This window comes from Triticum urartu, chromosome 1, assembly GCF_003073215.2.
Source record: "Triticum urartu cultivar G1812 chromosome 1, Tu2.1, whole genome shotgun sequence".
Lineage (NCBI taxonomy): Eukaryota > Viridiplantae > Streptophyta > Magnoliopsida > Poales > Poaceae > Triticum > Triticum urartu.
In genome coordinates this window covers 441,088,707-441,111,183 of record NC_053022.1, presented here as the reverse complement: position 1 = coordinate 441,111,183, position 22,477 = coordinate 441,088,707, and the positions used below count along the sequence as shown (strand labels likewise).

Sequence of the window (22,477 nt, the reverse complement as noted above, 5' to 3'; positions counted from 1 at the left end):
AAACTCGGTGTGACCGATTGCATATCACGGTGAGACCGAAATAGTTGCAACAGGTAATAGAGAGTTTGCAAGCCCATCTCGATGAGACCGAGATCCCATCGGTGAGATCGAACTGATTAGGGTTTCTGGCAGTGGCTATATCAAATGAAATCGGTGGCGTCGGATAGATCAAATCGGTGGGGCCGAGTTTGACTTTTGGTTTGGGACATATGTGGATATGAGAAAATGGTTGAGGGCTTTGGAGCATATCACTAAGCACTTTGAGCAACCAAGACATTAAGCAACACCTCATCCCCTTTTAATAGTATTGGCTTTCCTATGGACTCAATGTGATCTTGGACCACTAAAATGAAAAAGAAGAGTCTTGATCTTTTGAGCTTTTGCCAATCCTTTGTTCTTAGCATCTTGCAGGGGTTCCACATCCTTTTGTCCATGCTACTCCATTTGTTGAACTTATCTAAAATATACTAGATAAAAACATTAGTTCAACAAGAGATATGTTGGCATTGATTACCAAAACCACCCAGGGAGCACTTGTGCTTTCAACACCCTACTCCTATGAGCACCTCCGAAAGACTGAGCCGGCATATCGTCTTGAAATTTACGAGTCACCGTAGGCACCTCGTTGTCGACGGGAACGTCTCCTTCTACTGAATGTGCATTGCCGAAAATTCTAAAATAAATCTAGGAATAAATGCGAGCATCAGGACTTGAACCCTCGTGGGTTGGGGATACCACAGTCCCTCTAACCATCCAACTACAGATTGGTTCGCCGGTCGAGTGGTGGTTACTGCAATGTATTTTAGTGTGGACGTCGCTGGTTTGATCCCCATGGGGGTGCCCGTTTGCAAATACACATGTACTCCCTCCGTTTCGAATTACTTGTCGCAGGTATGCATGTATCTAGATGTATTTTAGTTCTAGATACATCCATTTCTCCGACGAGTAATTTGGAATGGAGGGAGTAGGCAATATTTGAGATCAACAACCAAACGCTTTTGTGTCACATATCGTTTTCCTATCTCCCCCCCCCCCCGAAGACAAGAAAATCGATCTAGCTTTTCGCCGCCAGGGACTCCCGCTCCGCTGCCGTTCTCCGGCGGCGAGGAGGGTCGCCGGATTCACGCGTGTGTATAGTTTTAGGCCAATGTAGTTTGTTTTTAGGCTATTCATCGTCTTGGTTTCGACGGCGATTATGGCGGCGCTGAATCAAATTTCTTCAGATCCTACTCTGATGAGACGGTTGGTCCTATCGTTGGGAATGGATTTGGAATCCAGTCTGTTCAAGCAAGGATGGTGTGGCGGCGACATCCTCGTGGTGGACATGTGTCCTTGGGCTCCGCCATTGCGACGACGTTTGCTCCAGTGTCGACGCGGAGCTTGGGAGATAGTCCAGGAACGGATGCATATTGTGGTATGCATCAACGACATCTGAAAGATGGAATGTGTGCTGGGTTCATGGTTGATGGATGGCAGGTGTGATTTCCTCCTTCGGCGTCTTAGTCGTGGTGGGGTGCCAGATCTGGAGTTCGATGGCGTGTGCGAGGTGTTGCCCTAGTCTGATTCGTTCAACGACAATGGCTTCACTTTTGGGAAGCCGCCTTAGAGGTCCATAAAGCAGCATATCAGCGATGGAGTCATGTCGAGCTCGGATGAGGAGGTGATCCGTCATTCTATTCTTTGGTGTAAGCACCGCGAGGTGTGAAGCGATCTCGTACTAAACGATTGGAAATTGACAACAATAAAAAAACATAACTTAGAAAGAGAGGTTCTGAAAGATAAAAAGAGTGGAAATCCTAAAAAAGCGCCCTTTGAATCGAAATCAAATTTGTGCTAGTGGTTCGAATCCACAACAGAACAATGAATGAATGAAATGAATGAATGTGGGCGGTCCCTAGATGACAAGTGTGTGATCAGAAACCTTTCCTTTAGCTATTTATACAGAAACTAATCAATCAAGTTTCTACTAAAACAAAACTATAGAATCAATCCGTCCGGTTAAGCATTGGGGAGCTGATAGGTCGAATGGAGTGGTGCCAAAGCTCTAAAGTGGCTCTAAATATCCATTTCTTTGATTTTTTTGTGTGCTTTTTAGGCGGCTAAGCACTTACATTTGAGACCGGGCACTTCGTCATCATCAGGTGGAGAAGACGAATGAACATTTCTGATCTTTTGTATTTGTCTGTTGTGGTGGTGCTGGAGGCAGGTGATGGACGTTGGTGTCAAACTTCAAGATGTTTTGCTATCTTTTCAATTTTGTCATATCTGTTTTTACGTGACTTATACTTTGATCTTTATCATATGAATAAGACACGTATATTACCTAAAAAACCGAACGCTTTTGTATGTACTATACTGCACGGATATATTTTTTTGCGAGGGGTTGTACTGCACGGCTACATGGGCCAGGCCCAGGACAAACCCCAGTCCGGCCCGCGCGACGTAACCTGGCCTGCACAGCGCATTCTCGTTTCCTTCCGCCGCCGCTCTCTCTCACCTCTCTTTCGTGCGACCTCCCGGCCCCTTCCCTCCCCAAGGACGGACGCAGGTAGGACTGTAGCACCGGCAGACGGGCGGCGGAGCTCCCCTTTGTCCGTGGAGGTAAAGGACCTCCTCCCCGCCCCCACCCCCCGCCTCGCCCCCTCCTTCCCCTTCCATCCTCCTCGCCATGGTTCCGTTCATGGTCGCGTTTCGCCTTGGTTTTCTTCAAATTTGTGCGACCAATCTGAGACGCCACGGTTACTTCGGCCGCTGATTTGTGGGGGGTTAGAATCTAGGGTTCGGGCCGTGTTCGTACCCATGCCTGCGAGGGTAAAATCTGAGACGCGGACTGTTGGAGGTGTAGGGTTCTGACGATGTTCGTGAACTCGCTCGTGCGGGTGTGATTTTTGCAGATGCCTAGTTCTTACTATGATGCTCGGTTTGCTTGCGCTCGGCTTGTCCATGATTATTTTCTCGTGATGGCTTCTGTTCCGGACTGCTTGTGTGATTTATTTATGCTTAGGCCGCGTTGAAAAGGATGCTATGTGAAAAATCTTGCCGTGTTAACACGGACGCATCTCTTTGCTTGTTAATGATGGCCTAGGATGATGTCTTCTGTTGGTAATTTCAGTTGTACGTTATGTATGATGCCATGGTAAACCTAATGCACCTCCTTAGTTGTTGGCCTATGGTGGTTTTGTTGGTATGGGAAACGTGGAATCCTGTTTCTCATGCACCTTACTAGCTTTAATTGGCCTAAGATTGGTTTTGTTGGTTGAAATATTTGATGCCATGTTGAATTTGATACAGCAGTGTGACGATGACCCATTCAATGCACTTCTTAGCTGTAAATTACTCAGGTCTTTGCACTGCTCGCATAAATGATCTGAGTCCACCTCTTTCTCGCCAAACTAGTGTGAGGTGCAAATGATGTTTACATTAAAATTTTGGTGTTTCCTGTTGCCACTTAACTTTGCAATACAATGATTGGGTATATGTTAGCACAACATCTGTTGCGGAGCATTAGGTGTAGGGTCATATGGTCAATGATCGCATGACACCGGAGGAGCATCGTTCTGATATGGCAGCCTTGTCATGTTATGGGCTGGGTTCATTTCCATGAATTCAACCATTTTAATAGCAGCAGCATCATTTACTTTTGGTTCATATGCCTTAATTTTGTATAGATGGATGACTTTGGCCGGACCCAAAATGCTGCTAGTATGGGCTGCAGTGTGTCGTGGCAAACATACATGCTTTCATGGCCATGATCTTTAGAAGGGACAGAACTACCCATTCACTTATGGTGCAATAGTTCGGAGAGACATGTAGAACTCCAAACCTATGTTTCGTAACCACTCTAATTAGGCAATAATACAAATTGCCCACTTCTTAGATTGTCACCTTTTCCTCAATTGATTATTGCTGCAGGACAATCTTCATAGCTCTGTTGAGGAACTAGTTACCATGACCCTTCTTGTAGTTGGGGGTGCAACCATAGGTTTTGGCATTGCAAGCCACATCTGCTCAATTTACGCACCACATCATATTCTGCCATTATTAATTCATTGAACTTAAACCTAACACGAACAGCAACGGTGCGTATGTTTCAGTTTTTTTTGTGTGGACTCCACCTGTTGCTATTATACTGTTGAGCCTGTTGCTTTAAGTGAACTGCTGCTGATAGCAAACTTGTTGAACTAAACTCTTGCTGCTTTATATTTATGGACCTTTTGCAGCTAGCAAACTTGCTAGACTTATTTGTTGTGCTGATTATTCATTGGACTAATGCTAAGCTTGCTTGAACACTTGGATTAGAGTTGATTCTCTTACAGCTCGGCCATACTCACTTTGATGACCACACTATTACTGTTATTTGCTATTCATTTAGGATTCTATGTATTATTTAAATTCGATGTATTGCCCACTGTACTGGAATATCCCGAACATCAGATTTGAGGAAATTCTGGAGAACTGGCTACTTTTTGGTTAGGTCAGAGCAACTATCTAAGATGCCTTGAAATGAAATAGTGCCTGCGGTTGTGTGTCGTAATTCGCTATTGTTGTTGTTGAATATTATTTTCTCTACATACATTGTTTCTTTGTTATGTCTTCTTACTAACCCCCTTTATTTGTCAATGTGCATTTCTGCTTATGCTCAAATCGGATCACTTCAGGGCTCTATCTGAAAAGACATGACCTAGGCCTCCACATTGGGAAGGTGAGTAGCAACCAAGGATGGCGTCAAGGGCGATCATTAGGAGAAGAAACTATCTCTTGGATCATGTTAACACACCTATCCTCTCGTCTTCCTCCTCTTCATTCCGCCATGGAACATTTGGTTTCAAGCCTGAGCCAAGAATAGCACAACCATTTCTTGAGCAAAGCTTAGGGGACTCGAAGTCTGAGAAGGAGAAGGAGCAATATAGTGTCGATTTGACAAAGGGGGGTCTGCTAGGTCCTGATAACGGGCTTCTGCGACGTCCAGCTCACGTGATTTCTCACTATGGCTATGGAATTGGAAGGAATGAGTTCACATTGCCTTTCGGAGCTAGAGGTTTGTTGCAGTCAGTTCGCAAAGCATCAACTGCAACTGCTGGGCAACCTAAATTGGATATTGAAGAAAAGGGTGATGAAAACCAGAATAAAAGGAAAAAAGAGGCATCCCCAGAAGAATGTGATCAGGCTGTGGAAGGGCTAAGCACGGCAAAAGCTAAAGCCAAAGCTAAGCAGGTGCAAGATTCGCTAAAGGCTGACCAGTCAATTGTAAAGAAGTTCTGGGCAAGGCTTCTGGGTATTGGTCCGGCTCTTCGAGCTGTTGCTTCAATGAGCAGGTCTAAATTCTTTGTATTTGTCTCAAACCTATATCTTAAGACAAGATATTTCTTTGCTGCCCCATTTCCTGTACTCTTTTAACATATAAATTTACCTTGTTTTGTTTGTTTGTGCAGAGCTGATTGGGCTGCAAAACTGAAGCATGGGAAAGATGAATTTATTTCCACACTGCAGCATTACTGGCTAGGAACAAAGCTACTCTGGGCAGATGTTAGGATTTCATCAAGATTGCTGGTGAAACTTGCTGGTGGAAAGAGCCTCTCAAGAAGAGAGAGGCAACAGCTCACCCGTACAACAGCAGATATCTTCAGGCTGGTACCTGTTGCTGTGTTCATTGTTGTCCCATTCATGGAATTCCTACTACCAGTGTTTCTTAAATTGTTTCCAAATATGCTGCCATCAACTTTCCAAGACAAGATGAAAGAAGAGGTTTGTGACGTAACCACTTGAATTACTAAATGTCTTAGTATCATTATACTGTCCATTGATAGTTTTCAGCATGCTGTCATGCTACTAATAGTGTATGTATGTCAGAACCTACGACACACATGTTCTTTGCCCTGTTCTCTCGCCGGTTGATGTGCAGTGCAGTATCATTATGATTGCATGGCTCGTTTACCCTGTTGTATTCCATTTTCTGCTGATACGTCAGATTTAGTGTATCATATTTTGAATCGTCCTCCTAGTTCCATTTGTATAGGAACTACCAACATAACTACTTTGCATATTGATTGTCTCACGAATGTAGCCCATTTTCATGTGCAGGAAGCGTTGAAAAGGAAACTGAAAGCAAGGATGGAGTATGCAAAGTTTCTGCAAGATACTGCAAAAGAAATGGCAAAGGAAGTTCAAACATCACGTAGTGGAGAAACAAAACAGACAGCTGAAGATCTGGACGAATTTTTAAACAAGGTATCGCTACCAGCTCTCCTGTATTTGAGATTGTCAATTCCTTTTAAATGTATATTATGAATTTCCTTATATTTTGTTGCATAATTTACATTAAATTAAACTGCAATCAGGTTAGGAAAGGTGAACGTGTATCCAATGATGAAATCTTGAGCTTCGCGAAGCTTTTTAATGATGAATTGACCTTGGATAACATGAGCAGGTTACCCATTATTTCAGTTTTGTACACCCTTGTAAGTAGAGGATCAAAATTGTACCAGAACTGATCAATGTTTTCCTGCAGAGCACGCTTGGTGAATATGTGCAAATATATGGGTATTCGACCTTTTGGTACAGATCATTACTTGAGATTCATGCTTCGGAAAAAACTACGAGAGTAAGTATTTATAGAGAAAAGTAAAGGGTACACTCTGCAATTTGTGAAGTAGAAGTGAACATGTTTGCAAATATGAAACTTGTAATTGAAGTGTTAGTTAGCTTGGATCTGTTGCTCTGAAGCACTATTTTGTGTTATGCGCATGTATAACTGGAACCACCAATTTTGGAGATAAGCCCATGATTGAGACACTAGGTTCTGCTATCATTTTTCAGAGCTTACCAGACAATCATTCAGATTAGAATTTCAAGTGGGTAATCTAATCCTGTAAACATAGCAGTATGTATTATGACATTAGCACAGAAAGGGTAAATTATGTATATGACTTCTAGTAAAATAAATGAAGTTATTCAGAGGATATTATACAACACTTTATGTTAGTTCATACACGAAGAGAAAACACATAGTAGTTTGCTGGACATGGAAGCTTAGTAGACATCAGAGACAATGTCAAATTTATCTACAATTGACTCTGCATTTGAATGGATCTAACATGTGCTTGACTCAAACTGCACATAACGTTCACCATATATGTTTATTTACTGTAGTTATAAGATAGTACTGATAACTCTTCATTTACTGGATTTGCCCTTTGTCTTACTGTTTTTGACATTTATTTCAATGCAATCTGGCATTTATGTTTAGAATTGTGGTGTAAAAATATAAAATATCTGTCATTTCTTGCTAATGCGTATGCAGCATTAAGAATGATGATAAAATGATTCAAGCTGAGGGTGTTGATTCTCTTTCTGAAGAGGAGCTCCGGCAAGCCTGCCGTGATCGCGGTCACCTTGGTCTGCGGTCAACAGAAGAAATGCGTAAACAGGTTTGCCAGCATCATTCCTGCAATACTCACAATTAACGAAGAATACCTGTTTGTTTTGTAGCTTTTTCGGACTGTACATCAATGTGCCAGTGCCATGATTTCGTATTATCCTAGTAGTTACCATGTTCTTGGTGTAGTTTATTTATTAGTTCTCAGTTTTTCTTGCTCTCATTATGTTAGTTTATCCTGATGCACTGTTGAAGGAAAACAACATCCATTGCCTCAGCATCCACTTAGAATTAAGCATATCTGAAGTTGGATTGCACTGCCTTTCACCACTACTTCTTTGTGTTCAATTTTTTAAACTGCTACCTTGTAAATGGATATTAAACTTTTGTAGTAATTCCTTGCAATTTTATTTTCTGCCCAGCTACGAGACTGGTTGGATCTATCACTTAATCATGCTGTGCCATCTTCTCTTCTCATACTTTCAAGGTAAATTTGGTTGATGTATTTCCCACTGGCTAGTGGCTAGAACAGTTCTGTTTGGGCTTGCGTCCTTATTCATCTTTGCTAATGCTGTCAGAGCTTTTACCCTGGCTGGGAGAATGAAACCCGAGGATGCTGTAGTAGCAACATTGTCTTCTTTGCCAGATGAAGTTGTGGATACAATTGGGACAGCATTGCCATCTGAAGATTCAGTTTCTGAGAGGAGGAGAAAACTGGAATTCCTTGAGATGCAGGAAGAACTTATCAAGGTGTGTAACACATAGATTGTATTATTTTTTATATATATAGGTTATCGATACAAAAAAATTGCGTACTACTTTACATTGTTTGTCAATGCAACCATGATACTTGGCATAAGTATGAAACCCACACTGATAGTACGTGTGATAAGCTAACACATGAATGCTCTCTTTGAACCCATGCTTCATATTTGTACTTTTAGCGGAGTGGGCATGGACTGGCTCCTTATTTTATTAGTCTTGCTTATTAGTGGGAAGGTGTCTAATATCCTGTCATGCCCTTCTTCTCATAATTGAACCTCAAGAGTCTTGCTTATTCATGTCCTCCTTGTATGCAATATATGTATTAAGAAGCTATACATGGTTTGTGCTATTCCATAGTAAAACTAGAATATATCTAGTAGAAAGGGCATATAGCTAAAATGTCACTGGAAATAAAATTGTCTGAACTCTTGATATCCCTTTATTTGTTACTTAAGGCCATGTAGTGTAGTGTCAACTGTGAACATATCATATCATATGAACAACTTCTAGAGACACGCCTTATGAGAAAAGGTGTGTCCTGTTCGATTGGGCTGGGGCTTGTCTAAAAGCGCCTGTGGTTTGGCTCTGCTGGAAAAGCTGTCAGGGAGTTGTAGGGTCATTTGGCAAAGTAGCAGTAAGAGCTGTGGCTGTGTGTGAGAATGTCTAAGATGCACCCAAGGTTCTGAGAGTCTGTTTATATGCTGATCTAACGTTGGTTGTGTAAGATTGTGATGATTCAAATTCTACTGATTAAAGAGAATCACTTAATTTCTGCTGATTAGTCTATAATTATGCTCATTTAATAATCATCACTAGTTTCTCAGACAGTGTAGCCAAATGACCTGTTTTCAAGCATTTCATCTAATAGAAAATTCAGATATATTAAACAAAATGGAGCAATTTAAAGCATTAATAAATATGCATGGGCAACTATATGAATTGAGAAAGGGTGGGTACCAAAGCCGTGAAAGCACCGCCCGATCAGCTTTGCGTAATACGGCGGTGGGGAAGCCAGCGTTGGTGCTGCTAACATTGAACTGTTACCCAATTGTTTTAGCATAGCACTCTTACCCAAGTATGTTATTTTCGGCATAGTGCTGTATTGCTGCTAACACTCAGCTGTTACCTGTTTATTTTAACTTAGCGTAATGCTGCTACTGAACATGTAGTCAGTTATTTTAATGCTTTGTATGAATATATTCAGGAGGAAGAGAAGAAGAAAGAGAAAGAAGAGAAGGCAAAACAAAAGAAGGAAGAAAAGGCAAATCTCACAGAACAGGAGGCCGCTGAAGAAGATTTGGCTTTAAAGGAAATGACTGAGCCTACTGCTAGGGAAGAAGAAGAACTGATAGAAGCAAAACAACATGACAAGGAACAGCTCTGTAATATCAGTCGAGCATTGGCTGTGCTGGCATCTGCATCGGTATGATCCTAGTCAATCTGTGTTTTTCTGTCAGTACTTTGCAGACTCTTAGTGACAGTGCCATAATTACTTACATTGCAGTCTGTTAGCAAGGAGCGTCAAGAGTTCCTGAGCCTTGTCAACAAGGAGGTACGATGTGAATTTTTGAAGTGGGATCAGAAGGACAATTACCATACAGCATTTTGTTTGTTTGTTGCATGTATGCACTGTTTTACCGTGGAGGCTCAGTAGGACTTAAATTTTTGAGGAATGCAGATAAAACTATATAACTCCATGCTTGAAAGAGAAGACACAGAGGGGGCAGAAGAAGCTAAGAAGGCATATATGGCTGCTAGAGAGGAGTCAGACGACACCACAGAGGTTGCTTCAGAGGAAAAGGTCTCGTCAGCGCTGATTGACAAGGTATGTATTTCTTCCATGCATGAAAAGTCAAAGCTCGTAACACTCTGCTTCTATTGGTATACTATATATTTCTCTGGTTCGCTGTTTAAGGTGATCGCTTTTTCCCTGACTTCTGTCGGCTACCGATGAGTAGCTTGAGAAGCTGAAACGGTTAAATTACTTGGGCACAATTTTGTCAGATAATGATTTACTTCTTTTCCTTAGTTCTTAGGGTATGGGAACATCTTAAATACTTTTCTCAACATTTATAGAAATAAGTGTTTGATTGCCTGCTGTTGGCAAGTTATGTGATACAAGGTAACTGTTACCCATGGGTTACTTTGCAGCGAGTATATGGGTTAATTGGCCTTGTATTCGACCTTATACAGACCTTATACCCAGTTTTTCCGGTAACCCGGTGACAGTATGTGGTACCAGTTTTCGGCCTAGTAGTATACTAGACCTAGTTTAGTTTCATTCCATTGTTAGTTGGAGATACTAAACAGAACAAACGGATTTCTTAATCATAAACTGTATCCTAAATTAGACAGTATGAATGGATCTCTTCATCATAAACTGCATCCTGAATTAGTCAACTTTCACTAGGTCCTGCCTGCATATACTGTTGACACCTGCTTGATTGCATTTCCACCTTTATGTTACGTGTTCATTTGGAACAAAATGGTGAACTAGCATCAACAGAGTTATACTACAAGGGTACTGTGTTAGTTTACATTGAAGTATACGATTGAGAGTTCCTCACAAGTTAGCTCTAGGCACTTATGCCTGGTCGCTGGCACAACTTCTGTTCTTTATGTCAAAATGACTGACAATTCTTTCTTAATGCAGCAAATTCTCTCTTTAGCCAAAAAAAGAATAATTGAAATATAGCATGTCAGCATTAGAAGTATAAGGGTCCTGGTTGCTCTTGTTAACAAAGTTACACCGTGTGGCTTTATGACTGATATCTATACCTACATTAGCCATCCCCCAAGTCTGTTAGTTGGAGAGATTTTTTTGGTGGAGCTACCATTGATGTTGGTCATCTATACATTGTTTTTCAATAATTTATGGGGTTAGTTGTTGACATATACTTTTTGCTCTGTTTTAGGTTGATGCTATGCTTCAGGAGTTAGAAAAGGAGATTGATGACGTGGATGCACAAATCGGAAACCGCTGGCAACTGCTTGATAGGTACGTCAATTGCATGTGTATCAAAGTCGTTTCAAATTGCATGCCAGTCAGCTAGTGCATTGTGCTGCTGGTGAATTTCCTCTAGGAGTTGGACCTTCATTAGGGTTTGTTTAGGTAGGGAGGGCTACGACCTAATCCGATCAAACTGGAAGCGGTTGTTTCGGTAGTACTGAGTTTCCTGCCAATCTGTAGGAATTGAGCTGTATCAGTGATCACTGTGTTCCACCTACCCCTAAGTGGTAGTTTAGTTGTCAATCGCCATTCTTCGATATCTGTTCTTATGATTTATATGCTGCTCTGGTCCAGATATGTCGACACTTTATTGCCCCTACACTGATCCAGGGATTTACCTTTTCTCAGAAAAATGCTGATTTTACAATATACAACTAACTACTTTTAAGCAATAACTAACAGAAGCAGATGTAGAATAATGGACTCTACTTTTCTCAGTAATTACCCCGTTATCGTGACTGATAACAGAGACAAGTAAAAAACTGTCCCTACTCTCCACTAACGCTAATAGGTGGTTGTCCCTGAGGGTGCGAGAGGGGTGTAACATGGCCTGCACGGGGAAGGTTAACTTGCCCTTATTTTAGTTGGGGGGTGAACTGCTGCTGTATCGATCATGTTTTTCTTTGTTGTTTAATCCTCCGAATCTCCTTTTCGTGCTCCGTACTCATTGGCTGTGTAACGACCATGTGAAGTATCGGTGTAACATTTTTTTTGGCGAAAGTATTGGTGCAGCATTTATCTACCATGTTCACATAAATGATTTTAACTCAGATATATTATTGCTGATACAGACATTTATAGTCTGTGTGGCAAGTCAAAATTAATTGGTGAGCTAATTTATATGGCTCAACTTCTGGAAGACGTGTGAGAAATATTCCTATCTCAGATTCATTCTACAATTTAGTTACTCGGATACTCCATGAGTTGCCCCTGTGCTTGCTTATGTGACATGATAAAGATTGCTATTCAATGCAGTATATAGTACGCCCTACGATCCATATTAGTTGTCGCTTGTCTAGATACATCCGTTTTACCGACAATTAATATGGATTGGAGGGAGTACTCTTTTGTAGACGAAAATGTTTGGCTGTACTTGGAGCATGTTTTGTCAACATGCTGATATCGTTCGTACCTAATTTGCAGGGATCATGATGGCAAAGTGACTCCTGAAGAAGTAGCAGCGGCAGCAGCTTATCTCAAGGACACCATAGGGAAAGAAGGCGTCCAAGAGCTTATCAGCAAGCTTTCTAAAGACAAAGGTCCTTGTGCTTGTGACATTCTTTTCTGCTCATGATACCACATGTCCAGTTTTCCCCACTGTTTCTGACGATTTCTTGTGTGTGCAGAAGGAAAGATCCGTGTGGAAGACATCGTGAAGCTGGCGTCTCAAGCCGAGGAAAACAATGAAGATGATGAAGAAGAAGCACGGCATTAGTCGGGAACACACTTGATGACTTTTTTGCGTGTTGAGATGGGTATTCCAGTTCAGGCAGGAACTTTGAGTATCTCAGTTACTCCGTAGCAGTGCGGCATGTATAGATCAGAAGGCAAGACGGCCATTCTTGCTTCCCTCTTGGCAGACCTCGATAAGAACCACCAGTAATTCGTAAGGATAACTTACTGTGAAGATGACAACTTGCATATAGTTTGGGTTCGGCCTAATGGATCCGCAGGTAAACGGCAACCGAAATTTCAACTGGTTGCCATGGGAGAGAAAATACTGTTTTTGGTTGGTCACGGGATTCGCCACTCTACTCAACAATCTGAGAATTTAATAAGATATACTTCAACTTCTGAGAAATCGTGGGTTAAGCACATCATTTGCGAATGTGTGCTATTTGTTGCTTTTACAGTCAGTACGTTATTTGTAGCCGTTATCATCTTTCTTTTTATAGTGACTTTATTATCTTGTCTCTGATCCTAGTCACTTCCCATTGTCTTTAACTTCATTGTCACCATTTCTACTCACCTGCTCCTCCGATCTCCACGGCTGAGAACATGGCCGTCTGGTCCAGCTGCGGAAGGTGCTACCGTGATTACTACTGCTCGGTGCCCTCTCTTGCTACTAGTCTGATGGGGCAGATATAAGGTGATACCACCCTTCACATGCTTCCCTCCAAATTTTGAAGTCACATTTGAATGTTTCTAAAAAATAAGTAATTTTTTTGTTAATGTTCACAAAACAAGTGTCTATAACATCTAAAAGTTTCAGACCAAAATTCAAAATACATGTTGGAAAAAAAAGGACATATCTAGCATAAATGATGTCAAAAGAAGACAAATCTAGCATGAATAATATCAAAAGAAGACAAAGCATCTGGATTTGTTTTTTTGTTTCTCAATCTTTGTTTTGAATTTTTATGGTTTGTAGGCACATGTCTTGTGAATATTCACAATTTTTTTGAACGTTTTGAAACATTTAAATGTGACTTTTCAAAAAATTGGATTAGGAAAGCATGTGAATATCACCCGATACGTATTAACTTAGTGAGCTTATTTTGCGCTTAGGGAGATACTACATCAAAACTAGTGCTGGTGATTGCATTCTCTAACTCTTAACACATCCCGGGAATTGAGCCTAGCTTAGATGGGTAGATTCTTTGTGGTGGAATCAGTCCACCAGGGTATTTTTCTGGATTTATTTCAAGATTTCCGGTGATGTTTGTTCAGCACGAGATGTTCTGTAATGTGTTCGAAAAATCCACTCTCAAAACTTAATCCCACAAAAATCCTCTACACTGGAAATAAACTTGACTCCCAATATTTTCTTGTAATTGACACCTCTTTTTGCATAAAATAATAATCCAATTTAGTTATATTTGACACTATTACATGAAACAAGGGAAATGTTCTCTCTCTATCAGCCTTTTCATCAAACACCTTGTGTGTGTCACCAAAATGAGCGTGGTTGCCGACGAGAGCTCACAGTGAACACTTTGAGCAGGCGAAGAGGAGTCATAATCCGATTTCTGGCCTCATCGGCAATTGAGATCGCGGTGGTCAGCGCGACGTTGGCATGGGAGCCAACCGCGAGCCTTGTGGGCCGGATGGTGGCCAGGTGCTGCATGGCGGCAACCGCGAACTTTGGCTGCAAGGTGGTAGCGACAGGAAGAGGCTCGAGAGATGGACAGAGACATCAATTGAATTAGGAATGGGCCGAGATAGCTCGCCGAAGCCAACAGCGTTGCGACGAATACTACTCTAGAGATGTCGTCGCCTGCGTCTATGACAACGAGGATATGTGGCCGTTGGGAAGTGGAACTTCATCCCGTAGAAAAAGCTGGAATTAAAGATCAAGAGAGAGCAAAGCATCTCAATTTTCGGGTGGACGAGGACTTTTTGAACCAAAGGGCCGAGCGAACGCTCTAGGGTTCATGCGCAGGATCCGACTTCCCAAGGGTGTTGCTCGGAAACGCTAAAAATCTGACAACTTCCCAAGGACGTTAGAGTGGCGTTTTTTAGAAACTGTTGTTTGGGATGAATTAGAGTTTCTCTAAGGTTGACGAAGCCATGGGTTTGAATATGCAATCCCATCACATCACATGAATTCAAGTATCCATGGGCTCAAATTCGGATTCTTTTTTTTTAGGGTACAAATTCGGATTCTACTATTAACGACAGAACGCGTTTCGGTGGGATCACGTTACCCTCCCTCTCCTCTTGGGCGGTTTGGGTACGGACTAGCACGCTTCTATTTGGGGAAAGAGAAGATGTACCACCCGCACCCTTCCCGTCCCGGTCCGTTTAACTGTGCGCCGACGGTGACAACGGAAGCAGGCCGAGCGAGAGCAGGGCAGAGCTAGTCGCCGCTGCCAGCGACAGCTCCTTCCATCCACCGCGGGATCTCCCCGCGTGAAAAAAAAAACCCTCACCTCGCCAGAAAAAGTCAATCGGAGTCCTCTCCCCACTCGCGTCAACTCCGCCGTACGCCCGCACTCCCACGCGGCCTAAGCAACCTCCTCCTCCTCCTCAAATCCACCGCCCCAACCCCGGCTCAGCCTCGCCTCCTCCTCCCGCTCCTCCCACCTCCCCTGACCCGCACCCGGAGGCTATGGGCGGTTCCTCCTCCAGCCGCCGCCGGCGGGACGACTACTACCCGCCCCCGCCGCCGCCCCTACACCACTACTCCAACTACCCGCCGCCCCCGCCGCCGCCGCCGCACCACGGGCCCTCCTCCTCCGCCGCCGCGTACTACTACAACCACCACCACCCGCCGCCCCCGCACGCGTACCACGGCCCGTGGCACCCCGCGCCCCAGCCGCCGCCGTCGCAGATGCCCGCGCTCACCGGGCCCCCGCCCGAGTTCGTCGGCCACCAGCAGGCGCTCAAGGTGAAGAACGACATCAACCTGCGCAAGGACACCATCCGCCTCGTGCCCGACGCCGCCGACCCTGACCGCCGCCTCGTCTCCTTCACCTTCGACGCGGTCACCGACGGCAGGTGAGAATTGGCTGTCTCCAACGCTGAGATCAGGACTAGATTTGTTTTGCCTGGTCTAAATTGTGTAGCTACTGCCTACTTGCTGACCTGTATAGCAGGGTTTTGTTCTCCTAGGGGTGGCTACAGCCTACAGCACATATTTTAGGCTAAAACTCTTGTTGGAATTTGGATACTACAAAATTGACCTATGTGAAGCTTAGAGCCTGTTTGGGACTGCTCCATCCTTCCAAAATCAGTTCCACTCCACCAAATCCACTTTGAAGTAGTTCCACCCAGGAGTTGCAGCTCCACCATAGAGTTTGGCTTCTAGCTAGCTCCAGCTTCAAGAATGCGAATTTTGGTGGGAAAGATTGTGCCCCAGGTTTTGCTGGGGCGGCGGTCTGGTCGTTGCTGACCAAGCCGGTGATGTGCCCGGCCGAAGCCGAAGCTTGGGCAGCCATGGCCCTCCTCGCTGGGCCGTGGCTCGGAGGCTCGAGGGGGGCTGAGAAACTGGGGGTGGGAGGAAGAGGGCCATTGGATCTATCCATTCCGGTGGTCGTCTCTCTAGCGTTGTCGTCGTGGCGGTGGCGGTGCTAGGGGTGTGGAGCAGCGCCCTGTTCGTGATGTGGAGGAGAATGAAGGGATACACGGATAAGGAGGGGTTGCGTGCGTGTGGGGTACCGGTCCTCAAAAAGAAACAAACCGTTATCCACTTACCAATGGCAGTGTCCCAACTCCATGAGGACTCCTGAAACTAGAGTTTTTGGAGCACCTCCTGAAGAGCTACACGAAAAATACGGAGCTGTCCCCCAGATTTGAGTTTTTTTTTGCGGAGTGGGACATCATGGAGCTACCCTGTTTGGATTGTGGTTTTGAGAGTGGAGCTGGAATTTACGGAGTAGAGCAGTCCCAAACAGGCTCTTAATCTTTGAGCAGTGAAGGGTAGCTTTTCAATCTCATGAATTATTGACTTCTTATTCACCTTTGTATCAAACGTGAAGGATAGATTAGAAAAGATGGAGTTACAGGCATTGCTCGATTAGTGTACTTAATCTGAACTGAAACCCTCTAAAGGGAGGGGTTATTTAAAATTTATAAGATGTTAAAAAATGTTGTATGCGGGGTTTGTACATCACCTGCAATTGTAGTTCCTTTTGAACTTCTGCAGCATAGGTGTAACATATTTTACATTAGTTCTCGTGGGTACATGACATATTGACTCGTTATAGAAGTTGTAAAATCCATTTTACTAGGTGAAATTTTATCTGGTCGTTTTGATCATATTCAAGCCTGTTTAAAATTATAAAATCCAAGTCTGGTTAATATTCCAGCTTTCTTTAATGTTTATGACCATATTTATACTTATTTTTGTGTATTGCAGTTTAGTTATACATTACTTTGCCAAGGAAGGAAAAGATTGCAATTTTTCTTCAGTGTACCCAGACTTGCAGACACCAACAAAGATACCTTTCCAAAAAGGATTGGCTCAAAATTATGTCCAGCCCTCTGGATCTGGAATTGATCTGGGTTTCTTTTCTCTGGATGAGCTTTCAAATCCTTCAGAGGAAGTATACCCACTGGTAGTTTATGCGGAAGCTTCTCCATCTCCAGAGGAAGGTGGTCAAACAGTAAACCCCACACGGGCACAAATTACACTTGCTGTTATAGAGAAACATAACGACGATCTTCAAGTCAAAGTTGTCAAGCAAATATTGTGGATTAATGGTGTGCGCTATGAGCTGAAAGAAATATATGGGATTGTCAACTCCACGGAAGCTGATGTTCCTGATGCTGATGATGATGGCATGGGGAAAGAATGTGTTATCTGCCTGACAGAGCCAAGGGACACTGCTGTTTTTCCTTGCAGGCATTTGGTAAGATAACTAATTGTAGCCTGCAGTTATACTTTTGCTTTCTCAGATCTCACTTTGTTATCTGATTGGTCCTATGTTGTACAGTGTATGTGCAGTGAATGTGCACAAGCTCTAAGGCTCCAATCAAATAAATGCCCCATATGCAGACAGCCTGTTGAGAAACTAATGGAGATCAAAGTTAGGAGTGCTGAGCCATAAGGAAGAGTATGCTGGTATGGTTGTTTCTGCATTCTGTTGTTTATTGTCGTTTATTCTGTTTTCTGTAGTTATGTTGTTGGTTGCGATCTACTCCCTCCGTTCTAAAATAGATGACCCAACTTTGTACTAAAGTTAGTACAAAGTTGGATCATCTATTTTGGAACGGAGGGAGTAGTAATGAATATTAACACTATCATTTTGACACTTGAACTATGTGTGTTTGATGTTTCTGGTAGTTTTCTAGGTAAGCTATTAACTAGGACATGGTTCGTCGAAACCAACCCTCATCAAAGTTTTGTAACATGCCTTTTATTGAGTAGATTTACAACATTGCACATCTTTTCTGTGTGGAGTTAACTTTATAGTTCTGTAATACACTAGACTTGCTCTGGCTAAGTTTCTCCCAATATATATGGTAGAATAGCCTACTAAATTTTTTAAGCTTAGCACATAAATTAAAGCACAGTTACTGGGTTTGTATAATTGTAGGCATGGTTAATTGTGTGGTGTACCTCTATTTTTTGGAATTTGTAAGTGGCATACTGCAACCCAACTGTACCCTGTTCTTGTTAGCCATGGAAAAAAGGCATGGTTCGCTGCTTAGTGTCAGAGCCTTGCTGAGGTTAATGTGGTGAAAGATGATTAAAGCTCACTAGCGGGCTTGAACCAGCTTAAACGCTTTATGGTCATTTTATATGGACTTGATTTGACGCATCAGTTTTGCGATGAATGTCAACTTAGTAGATGATGATACACATTAAGGAGATGTAGGTGTTAGTACTTCATATAAAATTCAACAAATAAGATGGGATGTCTTCCATACGAACTTACAGACCCACCATTGCTGCATTTACTGATACGAAGCTATGAATCTAGAGAGTCCTTTCCTGAGTGGGTACAAATGCATGAAAGACCTAATTCTTTGATTGGCCGTAAGTTTTTGCTCACCTCTTTGTACATACAACATTCTTTCACTGCAGGGAAATACCTTTGTTTCCTTCAATTTGGTGGATCTGAACTCGAAACTATATATTAGGGGTGGATCTTTTACTGTGCCAGTTAGGGGGTCAGAAGGGCTTGACAAAGCAAATTACTTGGTAGCGTCAAAATTATAACATCATTTTGCATTCCCTATCTATACTGATACACCAAAGTTCTAGTCCAAGAAACCGAAGTTGTAGAGACACCGAATGAATTTAAACTGTCTTTGAAAATTATATCCATGTAATTGTTTTTTACAATGTGTAATGTTGTTTGTTTCTGCTTGACAGTTTGCTCTCCATGCTGAGGATGTGTGAATAATAAGCTGAAATGATGGTGTATGGGGCTTCATCAGCTCCCTGAGTTTGTTTGTGTTTCTGCTTAGCGGGCAAAGTCTTTGGAGAATTACGAGTATGAATTGTACAGTACAAATGTAAAGCTGTGGCGGAGATTGGGCATACCCAAACATGTAAAAGCATCTAAAGCCTGTGAATCCGTGTACATATTGGTGTGGATTTTTTGCTGCTACTACTTGTGTCGGCAACCTGTTTTGATCACATGCACTTATTATTTATCCTGGAGAAGCTCGGCTGGCTGATCGGGAGATTGAGCAAGAGGACTGAGATTAATATGATGTATTCGTTGCCTGTGAATTTGTTGGACGGACTCGACACCCTGGGCATCGCTGTCTCACGAAAGGCCCCCGCGTCGCTCTCTCCCTGGGGCGACTCGGGCGGCGACCCCAGATCCGGCCAGAGCGGCCGCTCCCTCTCCTCGCCGCCGCCGGCGGCCTTTGTCGGGCAAAGCCCGTGCGGAGACAGCGGCGGCGGGCCATGTTCTTCCGGCGGCCGGTTGCCGTGCGAGCAAGGGGACTCGCCGCATCTGGCGTCCGTCCGGTGGCCTTGCCTTGTGGTGACGGCTGGCGTGGCTGCAGAAGGTGCGTGGGGGCGGATCTGGCCGGCCGCGGCTGGATTTGGCGCGGCGGCGGCTGGGCGCGACGCCCCGTGGAGGTGGCCGGCGGTCGCGGGGTTGCCTGCGGCTTGCTCGTCGGCGATGGAACGCTGGGGCGGCGGCCCCAGGACGTGGCGGTGTCGACGTGCTCCTCCCCCGCGGAGGTCGTCCGGCGGCAGCCCGTGAGGTGGCGGATCCGGGGCCCTAGCGCCCGGATCTGGTGATGAGGCGGACCGTCGGCCTGTGGCGGCGGTCCAGCAGAGGCGCACCGGCTCTGGTCCACGGGGGTGGCGGGGAGGTGCGTGGGGTCAGGGCAGCGATGGTGCTGCCCTGCGTGCTGGGCGGCCGCAGGTGGCCTCGGCGGCAGCTGGCGGGGGACTCCATGGTGGTGTGTTGTTGTGCGGATGGCCCAGATCCGCGACGCCGCTGTGGAGGGAGATGGGCTGCAGTGGTTTCTGCAGCCGGTGGTGGTTGGCGGCGGCGTGCTGCTCTGCGTGCTTGGTCATGTGGCTTGGACGATGACGGCTGGCTTGATGTCGGAGACGGCTTTGCTGGGCAGACTACGGTGAGAATGGATTTGGTGAGCTCCGGGTGAAAGCCTAGCTCGACCTCGGTCGTTGCCGACGTCGACGGCATCCTAGGACGTCGTTCCCTCCTTGGAGGCGTTGTCGTGGAGCCCCTTCACCACCATTGTCGCCTCGGTCTCGGGCTCTCCAGGTGAAAACCCAAGTTTTCGACCTTTGGTCGGAGCGGGCGTCGGCGGCATACTTGTCGCTTCCCTCTTGGGGGCGACGCGTTGGAGGTCTGGTCCTTTGTCAGTTCACGGTGGCTCGGGTGGCTTTGCGGGTTCATCGTCGGCCAGGCGTGTGCGCGGCCTCGGGGCCGGTGAGGATGTCGGAGCGGCGGCTCCGGAAAGCTATGTTGTGGAATGTCGGATCTGGTCGCGTGGGCGGCAGCGTCGTCAGCTCAGGCGCAGCGCGGCCTCGGGGCCGACGGGAAAGTCAGGGCGGCGGCTCCAGAGAGCACCTCAGTGCTGTGGAGTGTCGGTTTTGGTCGTGTGGACGACAGGGTCGTCGACTCGTGTGGAGTGCGGCCTCGGGGCCGACGTGTGTGAGTTTATGTCGTTTGTAAGCTGGAGTGGCGGCTCCAGGTCGTGTGGTGGAGTGGCAACTTTGATCGTTTGGGCGACAGGGAAGTCGGCTCGTTAGGTACGCAGTCTCGGGGCTGGTGTGTATCGATGTATCGATTTTCGGCCAATTTTCCTTATAAACTGGCCAATTCACTTCTTCTTAATGCAAAGGCAGAGTTCTTGCTGTTTTCTCGAAAAAAACAGTGCCGACAGAAATACCTGGGAAACCCTACTGCTCTCGTACGCACGGCAGCAATCGTCTACTCTGCCGACTGCTCATGCATGGGCCGTGGTAACGTGCCGAGGGATGCTCACAATCCCGACCCACCGTTGCTGCAGGTAGGTACTCGCATGCATCCTGTGTTGCAACTTGCCGGCCAGTGCTAGCCAAGCCGCAAGCCCGCAGGCACACGTTCTCCCAAGCTGGTCGCTGGTCACTGACAGCCTGCACACAACGTGCACAGCTGCCGGCCGGCCAGCCCCCTACTTGTCGCCTGTCGGCACCCGCGGCGGCGCTGCAAGTTACTCCACCACACGAGCCACCGGCGCGCAAGCATCCATCCAATCCAAAGGACGTCGGCTCGGACCAACGGGAGGGCGGCGGGCAGCCACAGAAGCGCACGCGCGCGGCATCACCAGTCGTTCCTCCCGTCCAAAAACGGCTCGCCGTACGCCCGTGGCCGTACGTACGCGTCCTCCTCAGACGGAAGGGAAGTGGGGTTAACGTAACGTGCACATGGAAACAGAATGCGTAGCGAGTGGCCTCGGGCGGCCGCCCCCACCCAGCCCAGCCCCAGTCCCGCCCCAGTGGGAGGAGCAGGACGTGGAGCGCGCGCTGCCTTTGATCGGCGCCGGTTCGGTGGCTGGCTGGCTGGCTAGGTCTAGGTGGTTCATCCAATCCGATCCGATCCAATCCCCCGGGGCCGGGGGTTTCGGATAGGAACCGAGGGGCAGCGGCCAACCCCTGCCCAGGCCCATGATGGGAACCACTGTTGCCGCCCTGTAGACTCCTGGAATGGATCTCCCTCTCCACTCTCATGATGACGATGATTACCACCACCACCTCGGCTGCAAAACAGCAGCAGTACTACAGTAGTAGTACTATTTTGCAGACCTAAATGCGATTTGGCGGTGTACTTAGTACTTAAATGCCTTGTTTAGTGCGATGCGATGCGCTTGATTAGGAGTTGCCGTGACGGCTAGAGAGAGAAGAGAGGGGCGCGACATGGCCAGCCTTTCGGGAATCGTGCTGTGTTTGGATCAGCACGGCCTCGGCCTCGGCCTCGGCTCATCGCATCACGGTACAGCCTGCTGATGCAGATGCGGTCATTCATTCATTCGTTCGCAGGTGCAGAGAAAAGGTGAGGGCAGGCGGGCCCCGCCGTCCGGGGACTGACTGACTGACAGGCCGAAGAGGACGGGCGGCCGGCAGCGGTGGTGCGCCCCCACCCCACCCTGGCGGCCATGTGGGCAGGCGGGCAAGCAGAGCCAGCGGACGATGCGGTGCTGCTGCGGCGGTGCGTGCCGTCGTGAAGCCCGGGTTTCGCGGTGCGGCTGGCTTCGGTGGCCTACTCGGCGCCGGAGCCCCCTCATCCTCTCCTCCATTCCATCCAGGAACAAAGATAATCCCGCGCTTATAATAACTAAATAATAATAATAATAACCCGTCACTTTCTCTCGCGCACAGGATTGGTTGCGCCCGTCCGGCGGCCCTGGCGGGCGTCACCGGATCCAGACTTCATTCCTGGGATTCCGACGATCCAGATCCAATAAAA

The 22,477-nt window shown here is 45.8% G+C and overlaps 2 protein-coding genes across 4 annotated transcripts; both read left to right on the top strand.

The window, feature by feature from the left end:
* Positions 1-2,447: 2,447 nt before the first annotated feature.
* On the top strand, positions 2,448-13,063 carry LOC125517042 (mitochondrial proton/calcium exchanger protein-like). Of its 2 annotated transcripts, none has more exons than XM_048682265.1 (15): positions 2,448-2,601; positions 4,659-5,315; positions 5,433-5,745; positions 6,082-6,228; positions 6,339-6,427; positions 6,509-6,601; positions 7,301-7,427; positions 7,798-7,862; positions 7,954-8,125; positions 9,345-9,563; positions 9,645-9,692; positions 9,819-9,965; positions 11,056-11,138; positions 12,294-12,409; positions 12,497-13,063. In XM_048682265.1, the coding sequence occupies exons 2-15, from the start codon at positions 4,720-4,722 to the stop codon at positions 12,583-12,585; spliced, it is 2,304 nt and encodes a 767-aa protein (XP_048538222.1). In that variant the 5' UTR covers positions 2,448-2,601; positions 4,659-4,719; the 3' UTR covers positions 12,586-13,063. The 2 variants fall into 2 exon arrangements, with proteins under 2 accessions (XP_048538222.1, XP_048538228.1); XM_048682271.1 differs by having other exon boundaries at positions 2,496-2,601; positions 4,649-5,315.
* Positions 13,064-15,002: 1,939 nt separating this feature from the next.
* On the top strand, positions 15,003-19,150 carry LOC125517030 (probable E3 ubiquitin-protein ligase LUL4). Of its 2 annotated transcripts, XR_007287416.1 has the most exons (5): positions 15,003-15,590; positions 16,951-17,443; positions 17,528-17,655; positions 18,622-18,738; positions 18,913-19,150. XR_007287416.1 is itself a non-coding variant. In XM_048682257.1 (4 exons), exons 1-3 carry the CDS (start codon positions 15,202-15,204, stop codon positions 17,639-17,641), a joined length of 996 nt encoding a protein of 331 aa, XP_048538214.1. In that variant the 5' UTR covers positions 15,009-15,201; the 3' UTR covers positions 17,642-17,655; positions 18,913-19,150. The 2 variants fall into 2 exon arrangements, 1 of the variants encoding a protein (XP_048538214.1); XM_048682257.1 differs by lacking the exon at positions 18,622-18,738 and having other exon boundaries at positions 15,009-15,590.
* The last annotated feature ends 3,327 nt before the right edge of the window (positions 19,151-22,477 follow it).

Excerpts from the sequence above, each read along its gene's own strand:
- LOC125517042 (XM_048682265.1), top strand. The coding sequence starts at position 4,720 with ATGGCGTCAAGGGCGATCATTAGGAGAAGAAACTATCTCTTGGATCAT. Across the intron at positions 5,316-5,432 it reads GCTGTTGCTTCAATGAGCAG|AGCTGATTGGGCTGCAAAAC; the intron begins GTCTAAATTCTT and ends TTGTTTGTGCAG. Across the intron at positions 9,966-11,055 it reads CGTCAGCGCTGATTGACAAG|GTTGATGCTATGCTTCAGGA; the intron begins GTATGTATTTCT and ends GCTCTGTTTTAG.
- LOC125517030 (XM_048682257.1), top strand. The coding sequence starts at position 15,202 with ATGGGCGGTTCCTCCTCCAGCCGCCGCCGGCGGGACGACTACTACCCG. Across the intron at positions 15,591-16,950 it reads GACGCGGTCACCGACGGCAG|TTTAGTTATACATTACTTTG; the intron begins GTGAGAATTGGC and ends TGTGTATTGCAG. Across the intron at positions 17,444-17,527 it reads TTTTTCCTTGCAGGCATTTG|TGTATGTGCAGTGAATGTGC; the intron begins GTAAGATAACTA and ends TATGTTGTACAG.